The sequence below is a fragment of the Mus pahari genome, chromosome 19 (assembly GCF_900095145.1).
Source record: "Mus pahari chromosome 19, PAHARI_EIJ_v1.1, whole genome shotgun sequence".
In the NCBI taxonomy this organism is placed as follows: Eukaryota; Metazoa; Chordata; class Mammalia; order Rodentia; family Muridae; genus Mus; species Mus pahari.
The window spans coordinates 40,072,086-40,092,949 of NC_034608.1; the positions used below are offsets into that span (position 1 = coordinate 40,072,086).

The window sequence follows — 20,864 nt, forward strand, 5'->3', positions numbered from 1 at the left end:
AAATTGCCCTTTCTAACTCTGTGAAGAATTGGGTTGGAATTTTGATGGGGATTGCATTGAATCTGTAGATTGCTTTTGGCAGGATGGCCATTTTGATCTATTTACTTTTTGCCTGAATGGGTAAGTGTGGAGTGCTAAAGTCTCCCAATATCACTGTGAGTCCAGTCAATCTGTTACTTGAGATCTAATAGCATTTTTTATATGAAACTGTATGCTCACATGTTTAAGATTGTAATATCCTTTTTTCCTTTAAGGAGTCATATATATATTAGTTTTGGCTTTAAATTTATTTTTTCAAATATTACAACATCTGCCTGCTTCTTTTAAGATTTATTTATTATATATAAGTACACTGTAGCTGTCTTCAGACACGCCAGAAGAGGGCATCAGATCCCATTACAGATGGTTGAGAGTCAATGTGTGGTTGTGGGATTTGAACTCAGGACCTCTGGAAGAGCAGTCAGTGCTCTTAACCACTGAGTCATCTCTCTAGCCCTGTGTGTTGAGAATATCCCCTCTATGTTGAGAATGAAAATCCATCAGGGCTCCAGCTGTGTGTGCTTGCTTGTTCGATTGACATGACCATCCACCATTCTTCAGAAGTAGAACATTTTGCCTTGCTGAAGTATTTAAAGTCTGTGGTATTTTAGAAAGCTCAAATCCGTTCCTAAAGTCCAGGCTGTCTAAAACTCAAATTCTTCCAGCCTCTACTTCAGAAGTGAAAGGGTCATGGGTGTGCAGCACTGTGCCTAACCTATGCTGGATTTCTCCACGATGAATGTAGTGTCAACATCCTACGGAAAAAGTTAAACAGTAACATAGATATAAACACTACTGGGAAAATGTTAAACAATAACAGAAAATTATATTTTGATTCAGTGGAAAACAAATCACTTAGTGATGAATCCAAGCTTAAACAAAGATTAAGTTAGGAATATAGTAACCATTTAGGATCAGTAAGAAAAAATGTTAGTGGAAATACAAGGTAGATTAGCCAGGTGTGGTGATTCGTTCCTTTAATTCCAGCACTCAGGAGGCACAGGAACAGTGTGTGTGTAATATAGATAGACTGTTAGATAGATAGATAGATAGATAGATAGATAGATAGATAGATAGATAGACAGATAAATGATAGATAGATGATAGATAGATAGATAGATAGATAGAGATAGACAGTGATAGAAATATAATATATATATGCATATATAATATAGAGACATATTATGTTATATACTACATAACATATAATATATAATGTAGACACGTGCAGTGCTATGTGCCTGTCATTCCTGCAACTCCAGAGGCAGGAGGATCATTTGTACATATAAGCTTGATATTTTCTTGGACAACACAGAAAAATACTGACTGACAGAAGAGAATATTGCTTTTAAAATGGAGACAACTAAGGAGGCAGAGGCAGGTGGACCTCTATGAGTTCAAGGCTAGCCAGGTGTACATAGCAAAGAGTCCCAGGCCATCAGAGCTACACAGTGATACCCTGTCTCGAAAAACCAAAAATAAATAAATAAATAAATAAATAAATAAAAAAAAATTAAAATAAATAAATAAAATAAAAATAAAATGAAATCAAAACAAAGTGAACTCTAGTAGTTTGCATTCTTACTAGGAAAGTGAGCTCTCTGAATAGCTATCCAAGTTGAGCAAGGCTAGATTGTCACCCCAGAGCACACGTCCTTTCCAAGAGTCGCTAGCTTGAAATACTACACAAAACTATGCCTCTGTCCTTGGAAGTGCATGCCTTGGAGCCAGCTTGGTTAGAGCAAATCAGACAAGCAAGGCGTGTTCCCAGTTCTCTCTCCAACCCAAAGGTACTTCTGGTGCCTTTCTGTACTCATAAAGCAGTGACCTAATTCTCTGGGGGACCGGTAACTTTGTTAAAAATAAACCACATACCAGTTTCTCCTTTACTGGCAGACAGCGAGCCACTGCAGGCACACTCTGCTGCCAAAGCACGCGGGGTCCCTGGCACATCCAGCCACCACTGCTTCCCATTTTCTAGACTGCCCTCCATCACAATCACTTGGCCATCTGAAAAAGGATACTGCATTAGCAAAAATAAAGATGCTTGTTTCAGATTTTACATTTTATTGTATTTTATAACATTCCACAGAATGTTAGAGCCATGGACATCACAATCCTCATTTTGTTTATAAAGAGGCCAGTGGTGTGTTTGTGTGTGTGTGTGTGTGTGTGTGTGAGAGAGAGAGAGAGAGAGAGAGAGAGAGAGAGAGAAATAGAGAGAGAGTGTGTGTGTGTGTGTTTGTGTGTGTGTGTGTATAAATGAATATGTATATGTGTGTATAAACTGTGATAAATTTCTGTGTGCTTATTTTTTAACTTGAGTTCATCCTCCCAGGCTTTTACGAATTATAAATCAGCTCACAAACTTACAATAACTCATTTCAGTGATACACGTTCATCCCTTGGCATCCAAAGCAGTTAGTTAGTTACAGGACACCCAGTGATGTAAAATCTGTGCATGTGGGCTGGAGAGATTGCTCAACAGCGGAAAGCACTTGCTGCTCTTTCAGAGAATCCAAGTTTGGTTCCCACACAGTGACTTTCAACAACCTGTAGCAGTGGCTTCAGGGAGATCCTACGCCTTCGTCATCCACTGCTCAGATGTGTGTATATCCACACAGAGACACAGGATACATAATTAAAAATAAAAAAAATAAAACATTTTAAATCTGCATATAATTAAGTAGTTTATATGAAATATGTACTATTTGCCTAAAACTTACGCATGTCTTCCAACATACTTTTTATTGGGGTGGGGATGAGGCAGGATCTCATGTAGCTCATGCTAGCTTTGAACTGTCTGTAGTAGCTGAGGGTGATCTTGAACTCCTTACCCTCCTGGTCTCCATCTCTACTTCCAATGTTGGGGTTACAGCATGTACCACCATACCTAGTTTCTAGCATACTTTCTCTCTCTCTCTTTTTTAAAAGATTTATTTATTTATTATATGTAAGTACATGGTAGCTGTCTTCAGACACACCAGAAGAGGGTATCAGATCTCATTACAGATGGCTGCGAGCCACCATGTATTTGCTGGGATTTGAACTCAGGACCTCTGGAAGAGCAGTCACTGCTCTTAACTGCTAAGCCATCTCTCCAGCCCCATAATTTCTCTTTTAAGGTTTAATTTTTATTATTTTTAGTAATTCTCTGTCTATGTGAGAGTGTGGGTCTGTGCATGCGGTTCCTTGAAGAGGCCTGAGGAGGGGTTTAGGTCTCCTACAACTAGAGTTGTATAGGGCTCTGAGTTACCATATCTGGGAGCTGGGAACTGCACCTGAGTCCTCTACAGCAAGAGCAGTGCATACCCTTACCTGCCAAGCCATCTCTCCAGCCTAGTCCCTAAGTTTTAAACCAACCCTAGATGGCTTACACAGCACAGCACAAAGCAAACACAGTATAAATCGTCCTTCTACCGCACTGCTTAGGGAACATGGCATGAAAACATCTGCATGTGTCCACATAGATGAAAGCCTTTTTTTTTCTGAATATTTTTCCATTTGTGACTAATTGACTCCAAGGACATCGATAGCTGTCTACTCCATTTATAGCACAGTCTTAAATTTTAACCCTTTCTTGGGGGCTAGGGATTGAAGAACAAAGGAAGCACACGGGCTTGGGAGATGGCTCCATGAGTAGAACCTGCTTGTTGCATAAGCAAGGGCATCAGGGTTGGCTGGAGCTTGAACCCAGGACTTTGCACATGCTACACCCTTGACAGCCAAGCTGCAAACCTAACCCTAAGACCAATTTTATTGGTGAGTGGGAATGATCAGCAATAGCATTGTGAGGCTGTAAGCCAGTGTTAGGAACTAAGTCATGTGGACCCTCTCTTCCTGATCCCCCTCTCTCACTTAAGGAAATATGGCCGGCACGGTTTTCTTCCTGTACTGTCCATAAGACCAGGGTCGTCGACTGCTAGAATAACGTGCACACAAGTCTCAGCTTGACACTCACGATGCCAAAACAATGTCTTTGTAAAACGTGTAGTGACTGAGAGGTGCCGACCATTCCAATAAGATGTGTGCTGTGCTGGTGGCAAAGTCGCGCCAGGCCCTGGTCCTCCCCTGCTAGGGGTTAACAACTGACCAAAGACTCACCATCCGGCATGGTGGAGCAGGTGGAGGTGACATCTGCCGTTGCCATGATTTGCAGCAGAGTCTGAGGTGCCCCGGCATCCCACTGCCTCCTGTTCTCTGCGGCAATGACATCCTGAAAGAAACCCTCTGGGTGTAAGAGAATAACTGATTAGTTCCACTGCAGCTGGAGTCTAACAATGGTACTGAATAGCTTTTCGGGGCTGGCCCAGTGCGCTTTCTGTTGCTGTGACAAACGCTATAACCAAAACCAACTTCTGGGGTAAAGGGTTTACGTCATCTTCCAGAGCACAGCTCATGAAGGAACTCCATGGCAGGAACTGAAGCAGAAGCCATGGAAGAAGACTGCTTACTGGCTTGCCCCCAGGCTCGCATCTGGCTACCTTTCTTATACCCACCAAGGCTATCTGCCCAGGGATGTCACACACCGTAATGGTTATCATGGGTGTGGCCCTCCCACATCAATCAGGAAAATGCCTCACAGACTTGCCTACAGGCCAACCTGATAGAGGCCATTCCATGACTGAAGCCCCCTCTCCTCCAGGGGACTCAAGCTTCTGTCGAGTCCGCAGAAGACTAGCCAACATAGAGACCAAAGAGTAGGATGTTCAAGCCACGGGAGCCACTGCCTGGGCCTCTAACAGACCCAGCAGAGAAGGTGGAAACTCAGACAGCTTCCAAAGATGTTTCATGTTTATCATTAATGTTGATTATCCAGTTTAACTAAGGGCTAAGGAAATCCATGAAGAGAAAAATGACCCAGACATCTATGAGAATTCTCATGTGAATCTCTCTCTCTCTCTCTCTCTCTCTCTCTCTCTCTCTCTCTCTCTTTAACATGCCCCCCTTCTTTGTCACAGATTGGCTCAGGGCATTCTTACCTTCCTGCCCCAGCCCCCATGTCCTAACAGGTATCATCATGCCCGGCCCCTGCGTGCTGGGATCGCAGGTATGCACGACCACACCAGGCTATGTCAGAGTCTGGATTTGATCACATTCCAACTCAATTTAAAAATAAAAAAGATGCCAGGTGTGGTGGTGCACGCCTTTAATCCCAGCACTCNGGAGGCAGAGGCAGGCGGATTTCTGAGTTCAAGGCCAGCCTGGTCTACAAAGTGAGTTCCAGGACAGCCAGGGGTACACAGAGAAACCCTGTTTCGAAAAACCATTAAAAAACTAAAAATAAAATAAAATAAAAAAGATTTATTTATTTTGTTATGTGAGCACACTGTCGCTGTCTTTGGACACACAAGAAAAGGACATCAGATCCCCATTACAGATGGTTGTGAGCCACTATGTGGTTGCTGGGAATTGAACTCAGGACCTCTGGAAGAGCAGTCAGTGCTCTTAACCACTGAGTCATCTCTCCAGCCCCCCAACTCAAATTTTGAGACAGCATCTTTCACTGATCCTGGAGCTAATAAGATCTTATTAAACTGGCTGGCCAATAGCTTTCGGGTATCTTCTTGTCTACACACACACACACACACACACACACACACACACACACCAGCACAGGGCTTACAGACCAATGCTGCCAGGCCCAGCTTTTTATGTGGGTGCTGAGACCTGAACTCAGATCTTTATATTTGGGCAGCACACTATAGACTGAGCCATAGTCCCAAGGCCCAAGTTCCCTTTGATCATTACCTACACAGGCATCATGAACATTGTAAGACTAAAAGCCCTTAAAAACTGGGGACTTCTCCCCATCTCCCCAGTCAGGCTTTATCCCAGCAGTGATGAGCATCTGGGACTCAGGACATGTCCATGTCTGTACCCCCTTTTCTTTAATCATGGCATTTCAGGACAGGAATCAGGTTTTCTTTGTCTTTGCCCTCTCTAGCACTGGCTACAAGGGGAAGATCCACAATTATGATGCTTGGTGAATGGAGCAGAGATGTTTCCCCGTGAAAATAAAGCAGAGTATTTACAGGAAGGGGAAACTGAGGCAAGCCAGGTATGCAAATGTTTGCACAGCTAACTGGGGAGATGAGCAGGATTTGACTGGGCTGTAGAGCAAGAGAGGAAGTTCAAGGTCAGCTCAGACAACTTAAGGAGACCTTGTCTCAAAAAAAAAGAAAGAAAGAAAGAAAGAAAGAAAGAAAGAAAGAAAGAAAGAAAGAAAGAAAGAAAGAAAGAAAGAAAGAAAGAAAGAAAAAAATAAAAAAGGAGGACTGGCCTGGTATGATCAAACCAATCAATCTGCTATTTTCAGTCATTAGTACTTAAGATAAAAAATTTAAAATAAAGGCAATGTAATGGGGGAAGGCAGAGGAAAAAAATAAAAGAAGGTGCCAGGGAGACGGCTCAGCAGTTAAGTTGGCTTATGGTTCCTCCAGAAGACACCAGTTCAGTTCCCGGCAGCCACATCAGGCAGCTCACAGGTAGAGGTGGCAGAGCCCCTGTCATTCCAGTGCCAGGGGCTCTGCCACCTCTATCCTCCAGCAGCCCATTCATGCAAGTGGTGCACATAAATCCATGCAGACACACACACACACATAAAAGTCTAGCAACCCATCTTTCTTTTTTAACTAAGGGAAGACCATTTATTAAGCACCCTTTATTTAGGTAGGTATTTCATACCTATCATACCTCGCTCCTGTTGCTACAGTAACCCTGTGTGGCTACCATTACTATTGTTCCCCACACCTCAAAAAGGAAAGGGGCTTCAGAACATGAAAATAACTTGCAAAAGAAGAAATGTCTCTTGACCAAAAACTCCAGCACCAGCTAGGATTCACTGTCTCCAGAACCCTGGGGATTTTGTGATTTTCTATGTCACCACAGGACTCAAGGGTGACAGACCCCGACCTAGCAGCAGAAGACATGGAGGCAGCAGGAAAGTTCAGAGGAATCTCTGAGGAGACACTGCCCTGGGTGTGTAGGAAGGGATAGCCTTGCCCTGAAGCAAAGGCCTCTGGGAAGGAGGGCACATGCTGAGGTTAAGTGACTTTTCACACCTGCCCAGAGAGCTGTCCAGCAGTTAATGAGACAGACCCACCAGGATGACACTCCCAGAGCTGCTAAAACTGCACAAGTGGGTAGGACTGCCCAGTGTGTGCAGCAGGAAGGAATGTTGGATGAAGGGTGAATGGGGTGGGGTGGGGGAGCCAGGAGCCCAGTGGAAAGAGCAGGGGATGGATTGCCAATGAAAAGCTCCCTTTCCCTCCACCACTTGCAAGCGAGATGCACCTGCTTCTGGGCCACAGAGTTCTTCAAAGGCTCTGTCTGTATAATCTTTATGTTCCTCCTTACAGCTGTACTCCTGAAACTTCATGCCATCTTCAAAGCTTAAAGTAGCATTCAGTTTATCCACTGCCTAAAGAAATTTTTACAATTATTCACGAGAAAGAAGCCATATTGGGTGTTAAATGCATTAGTTTTGTGCCTTTTTGCAAATATTAATTTTCAAACAACATAGCAAGTATTATATACATACATATACATATATATGTGTGTATGTATATGTGTATATGTTATATATTATGTGTTATATTTAACATAAAATATGTTATATATTACATGTTATATCATATATATATAATAGTATATAAAGTCTTATCTCTAGCAACAAACACACACAAAATAAGTGTTGAGTATGATTATTCATAGTTAACTTTTAGTAATCTAAAAGATTAATTCAGAGGAAACATAACGGAAAAAAGAAATCAGTTAATGTTGACACTGACATTTGTTAGAAGTTCTGATGAAAGTTGAAATTTCAAAGGGTGTTAACATCAAGTAATAAAATGACGTGGTGGTTTGAATATGCTTGGCCCAGGGAGTGGCAATATTAGGAGGTGTGGACTTGTTATAGAAGGTGTGGCCTTACTGGAGGCAATGTGTCACTGGAGGGGTGGGCTTTGAGACTCTCTTCTTAGCTGTCTGAAGACAGCCTTCTCTTGACTGCTTTTCAATCAAGATGAAGAACTCTTGGCTCCTCCAGCACCCTGTCAGCCTGGATGCTGCCGTGCTTCCTGCCTTGATGACAATGGACTGAACCTCTGAACCTGTAAGCCAGCCCCAATTAAATGTTGACCTTATAAGAGTTGGTCATGGTGTCTGTTCACAGCAATAGGAACCCTAAGACAAATGAATTTTTTTCTGCATGAGATTTACCCACACACAGCTGAAGAGTAATTAGAACTAATTAAGATCTAAAATAAACATACACTTACAGGTTACTCAATGGTTTTTAAGTCAGCATATTAACATTATCAGGGAAAAAAACTCATTTAAGGATATTCTCATTACCACCAGTGCAGCAATGTCATGAACCTGAAGACCACATTGTCATAGCTGATCAAGGTGGCAAGTACATCATGACATACCTCATTCTCCTGGACGGTGTCTTCCTCAGAAATACACTTATCTAGGCTGATTTCAAACTTTACCGCTCTCTAGAATAAGCAAGAAAAGAAGTCTTAGCTTAACAGTTCAACAAAGCCTGCAAGTTCCAACCCCTCAGGCCAGTTCGTGTGGACACCATACACACTTAAGGTCATTAGTGTAGCACCGCACAGTAGGGCTACTCCGTAAGACAGTGGGAGTGGGAAATCACACAGACAGCCTGGATTGTAGAGCACACAGTGGGGCTATTCAAGGAGACAGTGAGAGCAGGCAATCTCATTGGCAACTGTGATAGTAAAGCCTGAGCCCCAATCATTTTCTAACCTGCAAGCAAACGATGGGAATGTTTAGACCCTAACTTTATAGCACTGCTTTTGAATTTTACTCTTTCACGTTCTGAAGCCTAATTTGTATCAAATCTCTCTCGATATTCTAAAAGTTTAAGAGAAAGACATAATTCCATCGCCTCATATTAATTATATACTCATGTCTAAATTCATATTAGTGTATATTTCTATAACTTGATTTCTACATTAAATCTGATGAAACACTTTAGAATAAAAACATTATTTTTACCCGAAAAGTCAATACTAATTCATGAAAAAGGTGGCTACAGTATCCATTGGATTAAAATAGTCACATATTGAACACTGGCATTTTCATGAACAAAAACTGTATAACGTGACAAAGTGCTCATTGCTCTGATGCAGTTTAACCCAACCCGATTCAAGAGCATGGTTTTCTTTTGCAGTACTGGAGATCAATCTAATTAGGACTTAGTACATGTTAGGTGAGTACTTACCTGTGGTGAGTACTCACCACTGAGTCCCACCTCTGCCTTAGAATGTAATTGTGACAACAGGGTGTGTGTGTGGGGGGGTGTCAGGGTGGGCCCTGGTGGAAGCCTATAGAGTGGATGCTTTTCATGCAGGAGTGGCCAGACTACTGGATGTGAGCCCTGAGCTAGACTTCAAAGAAGGCTGTGAAGGATCTGGCTGGCTGGAGAGTATAATTCTACAATTTCTTTCTGAGCCATCTCCGCCCTCTGTGACCCACATGCCTACACAATGAAGAACACAGTAGGCATGGCCCAAAGGACCTGGCTGACATAGAGCTTACACTGTCCTGGAGTAGGCCAGGTAACACATGAGTTTGCAAATTAACGACATGATTGCAAGCGAGTCTTACATGCACAGGGAACATAAACCAAGAAAGCTGACGAGATGGTTCAGCAGGCAAAAGCATTTGCTGGGAATGCTTGGTGACTGAGGACCCCTGATAGAGGGAGACAATAAATTCCCAACAGTGGTTCTCTGACCTCCACGTATGTCTGTAGTTCATGCACACCTGTACTAATTACATACATGTATCACACACACATACAACAATCAATCAATCAATTTTTTAAAGGAAATAGGTATATATATTAGTGGTAGTGGTATGTGTCTGTGATCCAAGTGATCCAAGTGTCCCAGGGCAGAGCCAGAGTATTTGGAGGTGAAGGCCATCTTTATCGACATGAAATCCTATCTCAAACAAAACTGAAGAGCAAGTAGGGTAACAGGATGGGAAATGAGCAGGAGGGGAAAGTAAAGCATGAAAAGTTACTTGGCATTCGATTTAGGGCCTGGACATTGGACCTTAGCACAAGAGGGTCCAAGGAAAACTTGGGAACTGCAGGATTGGGTCCCTAGAGTGGCTGTGTGATCCTCTGGTCTCTAGCTGAGTTTGTTCAGGATAGAGCTTTTCATTGTCCCCGTGCCTCACAAGAAGTGAGTTTCCAGATGCCAGCTTCCAGTGGAGAAAGTACCAGGGACCATATTGACTTGCCTGCCTAAAACAACTGCAACCACATTCAACATCAGACACAGCAGGAACCAGTGAGATGAACCTGGTTTGCTGGGCTGGGAAACTGTTGTATCCATGAGACAAGGCTGAGAACGTGGAGTTACCAAGGTTGCTAGAGTTTGGAGGATAGAGTCCCAATGAGGAGAGAGCCCTGGCACAAGAGAAGCAGAGCTCATACCACTCTGGTGGGAATGTAACGGCCCCTTTGCTAACAAACGCGGCAGTTTCTTAACCAACTAAATATAGCTCGGGTGATAGCTCAGTTGGCAAAGGGTTGCCTTGTGAGCACTGAAGACAGTTTGATCCACTGGAAGTATTTACAAATATCTGGGCAAGGTGGCACACAATTATAATCCCAGTACTCGGAAGGCACAGATTCCTGGGGCTCACAAGTCTAGCAAACTTGACCAGACCCAGTCCAGTGAAAGACCCCACCCTAAAAAAAATAAAATAAAATAAAAAATAAAAAAATAAAAACAAAACAAAACAAGGTTTACGACTCCTAAGGAACAACACTTGAGGTTGACCTCTGCCCTCCACATACATGACCACACACACATGCCTGTGGACCCACACATGTGCATCCATACCAGTCAGGCATGATGGTAAATGATTGGACTTCCAGCTACTCAAGAGGATAAAGCAAGATGATCATGAGTTATTCAGGAAGAGGTATAATGATGTGTATAGTAAAGCCTTCATGCCTGGCCTTAAATGGAACTTATAGTGAAGCCTTTATGTCTGGCTTTAAGGGAAATGTCTCAGCAAAGCCTTTGCTACGATTGGGCCAATCAGCAGAGGCTGAGAAATTTGTTTTGAGACTGTTGGAACCTTGAAGAAATGTTGTCTCTCTAGAGCATCTGCACTTGGTGCTATGTGAGAGCTTGCAGCTGCACCAACCTCTATCCTAAGACACTGTTGGCAAACCTGGAGGTCTTGCTTTGATGATGGTCAGAAGGGACTGAAATTTGTGTGAGTCGTCTGCTCTTTCGGGCAGCAAGGGCAAGCTAACTTTGGTAGATGGGACCTTTCCCAGACCCAGTTAACCTTGTATAGTGTTTGAATAAAGTAACTGGAGTGAGCTAGCTGGGTGTCAGACATTTCCAAGAAGGCTGAACCCCTCCGCTCCTTTGAAAAATGAAGGTTTAGCATCTTGGTGAGCATCTTTCTCTACTGGGCACCTGTGACCTCTATCAATCAATAAGAAGACAAGAAGATCTTGAGTTTGTGCCCATTCTGGACAATGTAAGGAAATCCTGTCTCTTCTAATAAAAATAACTAAACAGTTCAGTGTTAGAGCACTTGCCTAGAATATGTGAGGGTCTGAATTCAGTTCCTAGAATTGCAAAAGGGGTGGGGTGAGAGAACATAATGCCTATTAGATGATCTGGCCATCCCAGGCCAGTTTTGTTACACCAAAGAAGAGATGTGCCTGCCACTTTAAGATTTGGCTTTTAGGGCTGGGAGGTGACTCAGCATGTAAGATCACTTAGTGCCTAAGCAAGAGAACCTGCATTGAAATTCCCTTTTTTATAAATGTCTGAGCATGGCTCTGTGTGCCTGTAAATGCAACACTGGAAAAACAGCAACAGGCAGACCTAGAGCTTGCTGGATAGCTAGCCGAGCTTAAATTGCTCAGCTGCAGGATTAGTTGTAGACCCTCTCCCAAGAGAACAGTGGAGTCTGTACCCTGACATACAAGAGAGTGTCCTTGATAACATACAATGCCCATGATGGGCCCAGCTGTTTGCAATAGCCAAAAGCTGGGAACTATGTAAATATCCATCTATTGTTGAGTTGACAATAAACTTTGCCATATCTATATAGGGGAATACACTCAGCAGTGACAAGGGGTAATAAGCTATACAAGCACCATAGGTGAGACTCAACGCTATTAAGCACAATGATGCTTCCTGATGCATGAAAGAAGCCAGCAGATGGAACACTAAGGAATGATAGCATTTATATGCTGGGTTCACATCTGCGAGGTGCAAACTAATCCATTGTGACAGAAAGCTCATGAGCAATTGCCTAGAGGATGATGTGGGAGGGGGACTGACCAAAGAGCATCTGAGAGTATGAAAAGGTCCCCATGTGACCGCATGGCACAGCAGGAGGTCAGACCTGCCCCTGAGCCCCTCACTCAGAAGTTCACAAGCCTCAAATAGCTATCTCTACCTGCTTGGAGACTTCTTCCTCAGGTACGTCAGGGCGGGAGGGCAGGTTACTCCTCTTCACCAAATAGGTTCTATGACTGAGGTCTGCATTCTCCTATAATACAGATGACACACAGTCTGTGAGATCAGCTCTGAAGCTACTTACGGTAGTAGGATTTGGGGATTTCAGTTTCATTTAATATTATAAGGATGTGCTTTCATTTTAATCCCAGGCGTACAGGTATGGGGCTGCTTCTGATTGCCCGCAGCAGCTGATCATGATTTGCCTCCTGCTCTAACAGAGGCGTGGTTCTGTCAGCTGAAGATAGTTTCTGCAATTGTGTGACGTTGGGAATCCTGGGAACTTTTCAGAGGGTATATAAATGTGAGGGCCCCATAGCCATGATTGTTGGTTGCACTTGGGGGCAGGGGAGCATTAGTTGTAGTTTGTTATTAGTTATATTCAAAGAAGAAAGAAATTAGATTCAGGGATTCTCTCTCTCTCTCTCTCTCTCTCTCTCTCTCTCTCTCTCTCTCTCCCTTCTTCCCTCCCTCCCTCTACCCATCTTTCTTTCCTATCTAGTGATAGGGGTGAAACCAGAGGGATAAAGGGTGGGAAAAAGAAGAACCCACAAAGTAGCAAAGGCCAGCTACGACTTACTGTCTGCTCCTCTCTGACAGTATGAAGAGCGAGTCACAGACACCATAAGCCCTGTCCAGTCTGCCTTTACCTTGGGATTGACTTGGCTTTCACCAAATGCTTCTTTCAGACTCTCTAGAAATGCCTGCCCCCAGGCCCTGGTCAGCACACATAAGAGCCTGCGTTTGAGCCCCAGTACCAAAAACTTTTTTAAAGGCAGGAAAAAGAGCAGGGAGGGGAGGATGCCTGCTGCTCAGCTTTTCTGGACTCAGGCTTCCCATCGCAGACCACCACATAAGGCTGATGATGGTGGCACAGGGCTCCACACCACGAATGAAGCTCTGCTCTGGAGATGCCCACCCCTGACATCCAGCACAGGCCTCTGTATGGCTCACTTAGAACAGGCCACCTAGCTCAGACCTTCTAAAGTCCACCCTTCTTCTCGGGCCATTCCCCATCCCTACCCTCACCATCAATTTCTTCCACATAAGCCTGCATCCTACTCGGCCTTCTCATCCTTGCTCCTATGAGGCCTGACTGTGGCAGAGTTATTCCATTATCCCTCCATACATATGTGCCTATTCTGCATCCACAAGGAGGCAGATATGCCAGAGGCATCCTCTTTAGGTAATCTTGGGACAGCTAAGTGACTTGGGAGGAGTTGCTGCATTTTCTGTCATAGGACATAAATAAGAACCACTGAAAACCCTCCACTTGTGTTCACTTAGACTACTTTGTGGGTGTGCACTTGGAGGTGGAAGGGGGCTGGAGGAGGCAGGTCTGCCACAGCCACATGGCAGATCTGTTCCCCTAACTGTGCTACAGGAGCTCTGCATAGCCCCATGGGCTCCAGAAAAGGAGCAACCCAGAGAACGGCAGATATTCATAGTGTCAGAATCCCTGCATGTTCTTTACACATAAGGTCAGATGCAAGCTGGCTAAAGCACCCACTGAAGACATAGTCATCTGCAATTCTAGAGACCTGAAATAGGAAGGACCAGTTTCCAGTGTAGCACCGCTACAGGCTTTTCAAGAATGACATCAACCATGTTTAGTCTTACACAGACTTGTAAATGAGGGAAGTACGTCTCAAGAACTGTGTATTTGTACGGACTAAGATGGCAATGACACCAGATGATACGGTCTTGTGAGGCCACCATTTTATATGTGGCTTACCATAAATTCAAATGTTCTTGGAGGAGGGAGAAAGATAAATATACATACTTTACCTTATATGGAGCTAGAGATTTATAGCAGGAGAGAGGTCATTTGGTGGGAAAAAAGGTCTAAGGTCTCAAGCAAACCCTTTGTGTCCTAGGATAACTTTTAAAACATTACTGAAAAATTACTTATTTAATATCCTCCAAAAATGAAAAATGACCCTTGTACACGACCACATAGACTTTGGAGGCCCCTGTCCACTTTAACACCCTTGGACGCCTTTCACTCTCCTTACAGGCATGAATCTACCCTCATTTTGGACTTTCTGCATCCTTCCCAGTTTGTCCTAGAGCAGATGCTCAATAAACACTGGCTTTCTGATCATCAGGAAGACAACATGTATTTTTGATAAGAGAAATTCATAATAAAGATCATCATATCCTGACATCATCTTGTGTAATAGGGGTTGTTAGGTCTGACAGCTTTCCTATGAAGAAAAAAACCTGAACCTATAAGCAGACTGTGTGCACACTGCATGTATGTCCCTGTGTGTATTTACAAGTGTCCATGTATGTATTATGCATGCATGTATGCTTGTGTATATATGCATTGCATATGAGTGTGTGGATGGGTGTAGATGTGTGTGGATGTGATGTGTGTGCACACCTATATTTGCATATGTACATGTGTGTAAGGATTGCATTGCACACAGGAACTTGTATATGCTAAGCATAAACACTTATATTTTTTTTTTAATATTACTTATCTAATGTATATGAGTATACTGTAGCTGTCTTCAGACACACCAGAAGAGGGCATCAGATTCCATTACAGATGGTTGAAGGCCTCCATGTGGTTGCTGGGAATTGAACTCAGGACCTCTGGAAGAGCAGTCAGTGCTCTTAACCTCTAAGCCATCTCTCCAGCCCAAGCTCATTGCTTTTAATATCTAGTCATTTCATCACGTCTAAACTGATAGAGCAATGTTCACTGTAGTAGGATGAGCTTACCTTCAGCTCTCTCCCCATTTTCTTTTTAATTTCCTTCATGTCATTGTGGTACTGTTGGCGGATCTCTTCCAGCTGTTTCCAATATTCCTGAAAAGCAAAGCCAATCTAAAACTTGAAAATAATCTCTACATAGCCTAAAATTTTAGAAACATGTAATATAAGTAATCATTAGAAAATAAGTTGTTTCTAAATGTAAGGATATACTCATTTTGGCTGTGATACTTCATAACCTGGGAGGCTATGGAACACTATATGGAACACTATATGGGACACTATATGGGACACTGTATGGAACAGAGATCTTTGTTTTTTACAGTTTCAAATCATGTGCAGCTACTCTGTATATCCCATATCTGCATTAATTGAATGTGTAGCTCCTCAAAATATATGTTAAAGCTGGGATGCACACCTTTAGTCCTAACTATATGTAAGGGTGAAATAGGAAAATCAAGTACTTAAGTTTAAGAGTTCAAGACTAGCCTGGGGTAAACATGCAGACTTCACTCATCAGCATCAGCATCAGCATCAGCATCAGCATCAGCATCAGCATCACCATCACCATCACCATCACCATCACCATCACCATCACCATCACCTACACTGGAGTGCTACTACCCAGCGCCTCAGAATATGACTATTTGATCATAGGATCTTCGCAGGTGGCTTTAGGTAAAATGAAGTCATGCTGGAGTAGAGTAGCCCTTCAATCAATAGGAGTAGCCTCATTTTTGAGAAAATGAGCACCACCCACTCCTACCCATTAGGGACTTAGCTGCTTGGTGTGGACACAGGGTCCCTCTAGTTCCTCCTGCAAACACCTTTCAGCCTTTCATTCTACCATCTCCAGTCCTTTGTGACTTTGCCTATTCACAGAACCTCTTTCCACTAGGAACCCAAGGCTGCTCACTAGGTTGGGACTCAGGTAGGGGGCGTCCTCCTCTTTCCTATGCTCCCTTACAGTCTCTCCAGACTTACCTTAGTCCTGCAGTGGCTGCCTACAGGAACCCCTCCTCCCAGAGCACCTCCATCCTCTTGGGACTTGGCCTCTTGGTGCAAACCCCTGATCTTCCCCCTCCTCTACAAGAGAGAGCCCACAGCCACCACACTCGGCTAGGACTCAGACAGGACAACAGTAATCAAAGAACTGAACACCCACTCGAGAAAGACTAGACTAGAAATCTATACCAAGAAGCCCCTTACACATCATAACTCCAGATGCCTAGATCCCAGCACAAACTCACACACGTGAACAACCAAGACAATACACCTTCTCTAGAAGCCAGCATCCCTGCTGTGTTCATGCTTCGGGCACATGACTGCACACATTGGTTCTCCCTCCAAACTCAAGATACATTATTACTACTGTTTCACGTTTGTGTTTCACTATGATAGAACTGATAAGAATCACCCTAATTAATGATGGGCAGTCACTCTATCAGAAGCTTGTGAACTCGGCTCTGTGTGTCCATGGGGATGCTGGAAGCAATGTTGGCATGTGGCAGGAAAGGCTGCAATGTGACAGACAGTGACATATATAAAATGGCAGAAAGAACTGAACATTTTTCAACCTTGTCCTTCATTTTGTTCTTCCTGTACGGAAGCTCCTGGAATTTAGTCTCCTCTTGATGACCTTGTAGCTTTTCTCTCTCATTTAGATGTGGCTCCACAGAAGATGGACGAAGACCCTGTTTATAATTTATGAGAAATACTTATGGCTTAACCTGGACTGTTTACTGGAGACGAGAAATATACCACCAAGCAAACTGCGTGGGAGACTTTCTGGTGCATAGCAGAATTTTCTTAATTGAAACATCAAAGATTAAAACAGCATTTTAAAGGGGAGTCGCTCGTGTTGTTTATAAGCCACGGTTACCTCGTGCTCTCACCCGTGCCATTTGCTGAACTGGGCAGTTGTAGCTGTAGATTACATTCTGCTGGGGTTCAGCAGCCCCGGGGCATGATAAAGAGAATAAGAACTTCAACTTTTGAACACTTCAAAATAAAAGCTATATAAGCCAAGCCTAGTGGCGCATGTCTGTACTCCCCCACCCAGGAGGCTGAGGCAAGAGGATCAGCAAGGGCTTTAGGTCAACTTGCTACACATAATGAATTCCAGGAGAGTCCTGGACTAAATGGTGTCTGTCTATAAATAATAAGTAAAATACATGCTGGATGGCCTTGATTCCACAGCAGAATGAACTTGGACCCATAAATGTCTGAGAACAGAGAAGCCGTCAGGAAAGCCCTGAGCAAGCACCCATGGGCGGAGCCTTACTCACCAATTGTCTTTCCACTTTTAACTTATATTGCTGAGCTTCAAATTTCCTCTGAAGGTAGGCAGCAGACCTGAGAAATGAGAATGTTCTGCTTAAACATATCCTCCTCTTCCTACTTTCTCCTCTCATTTTCTCCTCCCTCCTCCTCCTCCCCCTCCTCTACCTCTTCTTCCTCTTCCTTCTCCTCCTCCTCTCTACCTCCCCCCCCCCTCCTCCTCCTCTTGTCTTTTATAGTGCTAGGGATTGGCACATGCTCTAATGCTCAGCTCCAATACTCCCGGGCCCTAAGTAATCCTTTTCACTAATCATCTCAGGCACCAATGGCATGGGTGGATTTTCAACTTAGTGATAGAACTCATACTTCATTTGTACTTTGAAGTGCAAAGTTACAGAATACAACTTCAGGAAAGAAAAGCTTTGAAATCAAGAGGACAAATTTTAAATAAAATGGTTTTTTGAGAGGGGGGGCGAGGAAGGAAGGAACGAAGGAAGATAAAAGAAAGAAAACGAGAATATGAGAACTCTGTCAAACACTTTATGATAAAAACAAAGATTAGAGTCCTGAAACTTCAAACCGAAGATGGCAAAGATTGCCTAGACATCTCCGGAAGCTAGAGGAAGAGAGGCCTCTTGTGAACAGCCTCAGTGAGTAAGGAAGGATGCTGTCCATGAGGCCTGACCACATGAGTTCAACTCCTGGGAATGAAGCGCTGCTGTCTTGTGACCTCTGTACACTCTCACGCATACACACCAGACATAATTAATTCTAAAGAGAGGAAGGGGGGGGGGGAGTCTCGGTTAGGGATGCTGAAAGGGTTAAACAGATTCTCTAATCTAATGAGTGTTCTTTCTCCAAAGCAGGATTTGGTCTTTCTGTCGTCCGCTGTGGCGAGGGGACAGACACAGAGCCAGGCTGGCTTTCCTGCAGCTTTGCATAATGACCAATCCATAGCTCCTGCTCTCCATGTCACATGGCTGCCTGATAGCTTTGGGCTTTTCTCTTTCGGGGTCAGCCATGGCTGAGGTCTAGCACCTATAATCCTTTTGCCTCAGCTCCCCAAGTACTGGGATCACAGGTGCAGTTGATGCCCTGCTAAGAATTAAATCTGGGGCCTGGAGAGATGCCTCAGCAGTTAAGAGCACTAGCTATGCTTCCAGAGGTCGTAGGTTCAATTCCCAGCAACCACATGGTGGCTCACAACCATCTGTAATGAGATATGATGAATGACCTCTTCTGGTGTGTCTGAAGACTGCTATAGTGTATGCACATACATAAAATAAATCAATCTTAAAATTTTTCATTTTTGTGATACTGGGGTTGGAACTCGGGCAGGGTCTTGTGCAAGCTAGGCAAGTGGTATGCCACTACTCCCAGCTACCCACACATGCTTTTTAATGACATAGTTACATGATCCCACCATGGACTAACTCCCCAACAAGCTGTGGGGCCAACGGCCACGTTCTCCATGTGAGCATGGGACTGGATTCTTCTTCTTGAACAGACCTAAAAATCAAATGTATGTGTTAAAGACTTATCATCCAAAACCCCTACCGAAATCTAGAGACACCCCCAAACCTACCTCTGGATCCAAGGATCGGGCAATTAGAGTTTCTAGAAAGGGCCTTCTCAAAAGGGAAGTAATGGATGGCCGGTCCCGAGGAGACACTCTGAAGAGCTGAGGGATCAAGGACTGTAGGTCCCGAGAGAAGTGGGGTGGTACAGGAGCGACGTGTCCCTGACAGATCTTCAGAACGAGATGGTGGAAGTTGTCGCTCTCAAACTGAAAGGATAATGGCAGAGACAAGCTAAGCAGATAAAGTAATGAATGCACCAGGAAGCAAGAGCTGTCTGCCCGTCTATCTGTCGGTCTGTGTCTGTCTGTCTAACAATCATCTACCCACCTACCTACCTATATTCTGTCTGTCTTGTCTATTATCATCTACCTACCTACCTATAGTCTGTCTGTCTGTCATTATACTTGGCATCAGCCAGAGCCTTGACCATTCCAGCATTTGTTCTACCCTTGAGCTACAGCCCCAGCCTACAAGTATTTCTAAGTTGCAGTGGAAAGCATCCTATCCTGTCATCCACTGTCTGTCGTAAGAGGATACCTAAAGCAGTTCACCTAAGAGATCCCGTGTTACTTAAAACCAGTTTTATGCTTTTAATATCTTCATCTTGGTTTTGGTTTTGGCACTGTCAGTTGAATCTAGGGCCCTGCATTTGTACAGTATGTGATCTACCTGTGAACTGCAACCTTAGTCCCTAATTTTAATTTTTAATTAAAACCATTCCCATTATTTTTGATTTTTTACTTATATTTACTTACATTTAAAACTATTTACTTACATTTAAAAGCTAGAAGGAATGGGAAGTTATAAACAGAAAAAAATGTATAACTTTATAACCGAAAGGTATATTCCCTTATAGTTTTCTCAAGAATGTTTATTTTACAGGTAGATTCACACTGATGTGACACTTTACCATTTGATTTTTTCAAACGCTCTAACATAAATATTTACTCATAAACTTATCCACAATAAAGTCTTCCACTGTACCAGAGTACCATTTATTTATACATAATATGTTGCATATGACAGTGTAGCAGTAAAGTGCAGGTTTTGTTCAGATGCGAGCTATGTGGCATTAGCAACAGAGATAATGAAGACAGCTGCGTGGACAAGCGCGGACAAGCAAGCTATCCCGCCCGGGAAAGTCCTGCCTACAGTACTGGCCTTGTCCAAAGCCTCTGGAACCTGAGATTTGCAGAGAAATTCTACTCCTGCCTAAATGTTGAGTGACTCTCTTTGTCTAAGACATATATGCAAATAATATGGTTTACTCTGAATATATGATTTGCTTCTGGGGGCCTTGGAACTTTTCTGTGTGCCAGGTAGATGGTGCCTACATGGGCAGATGCCAATAAATCATGGAGAAGACACAATGCTTCTTGGTCATCAAGGCTTGTCACTGGAGGAATCAGCACATCCCATGTGACAACTGAAAGACCCTTAGATGTCTGTGCTTCACCTCCTACAGAGTCCGCCCACACATGCTTTACTTCTAAAGAACACACGTCTAATGGGAGCACGTGCCATGTGCTAGTCTCTGACTTGGACTTTCTACTTTATAGTGTTAGTGAGACACCTTGTAGTCAAATGTAGTTCTAATATGCTTCTCTTCTCTTTCTTCTCTTCTCTTCTCTTCTCTTCTCTTCTCTTCTCTTCTCTCTCTCATTCTCTCTCTCTCTCTTTCTATGTGTGTGTGTGTGTGTGTGTG

The 20,864-nt window shown here is 43.5% G+C and overlaps 1 protein-coding gene across 3 annotated transcripts in view; it reads right to left on the reverse strand.

The window, feature by feature from the left end:
- Nek5 (NIMA related kinase 5) overlaps window positions 1-20,864 on the reverse strand; it is a 48,275-nt gene that overhangs the window by 11,135 nt on the left and 16,276 nt on the right. For 2 of the 3 annotated variants that reach the window (XM_021219641.2, XM_021219640.1), the window contains exons 9-17: window positions 19,165-19,365; window positions 19,003-19,088; window positions 17,588-17,654; window positions 16,877-16,993; window positions 15,309-15,395; window positions 8,475-8,543; window positions 7,336-7,462; window positions 4,144-4,269; window positions 1,915-2,049 (exon numbers count right to left, since the gene is read on the reverse strand). In XM_021219641.2, the coding sequence (XP_021075300.1) occupies window positions 1,915-2,049; window positions 4,144-4,269; window positions 7,336-7,462; window positions 8,475-8,543; window positions 15,309-15,395; window positions 16,877-16,993; window positions 17,588-17,654; window positions 19,003-19,088; window positions 19,165-19,365 (1,015 nt within the window). Of the gene's footprint in view, window positions 1-472; window positions 795-1,914; window positions 2,050-4,143; window positions 4,270-7,335; window positions 7,463-8,474; window positions 8,544-12,519; window positions 12,613-15,308; window positions 15,396-16,876; window positions 16,994-17,587; window positions 17,655-19,002; window positions 19,089-19,164; window positions 19,366-20,864 lie in introns of those variants that run through there. The other variant, XM_029532019.1, reaches the window with a different exon arrangement.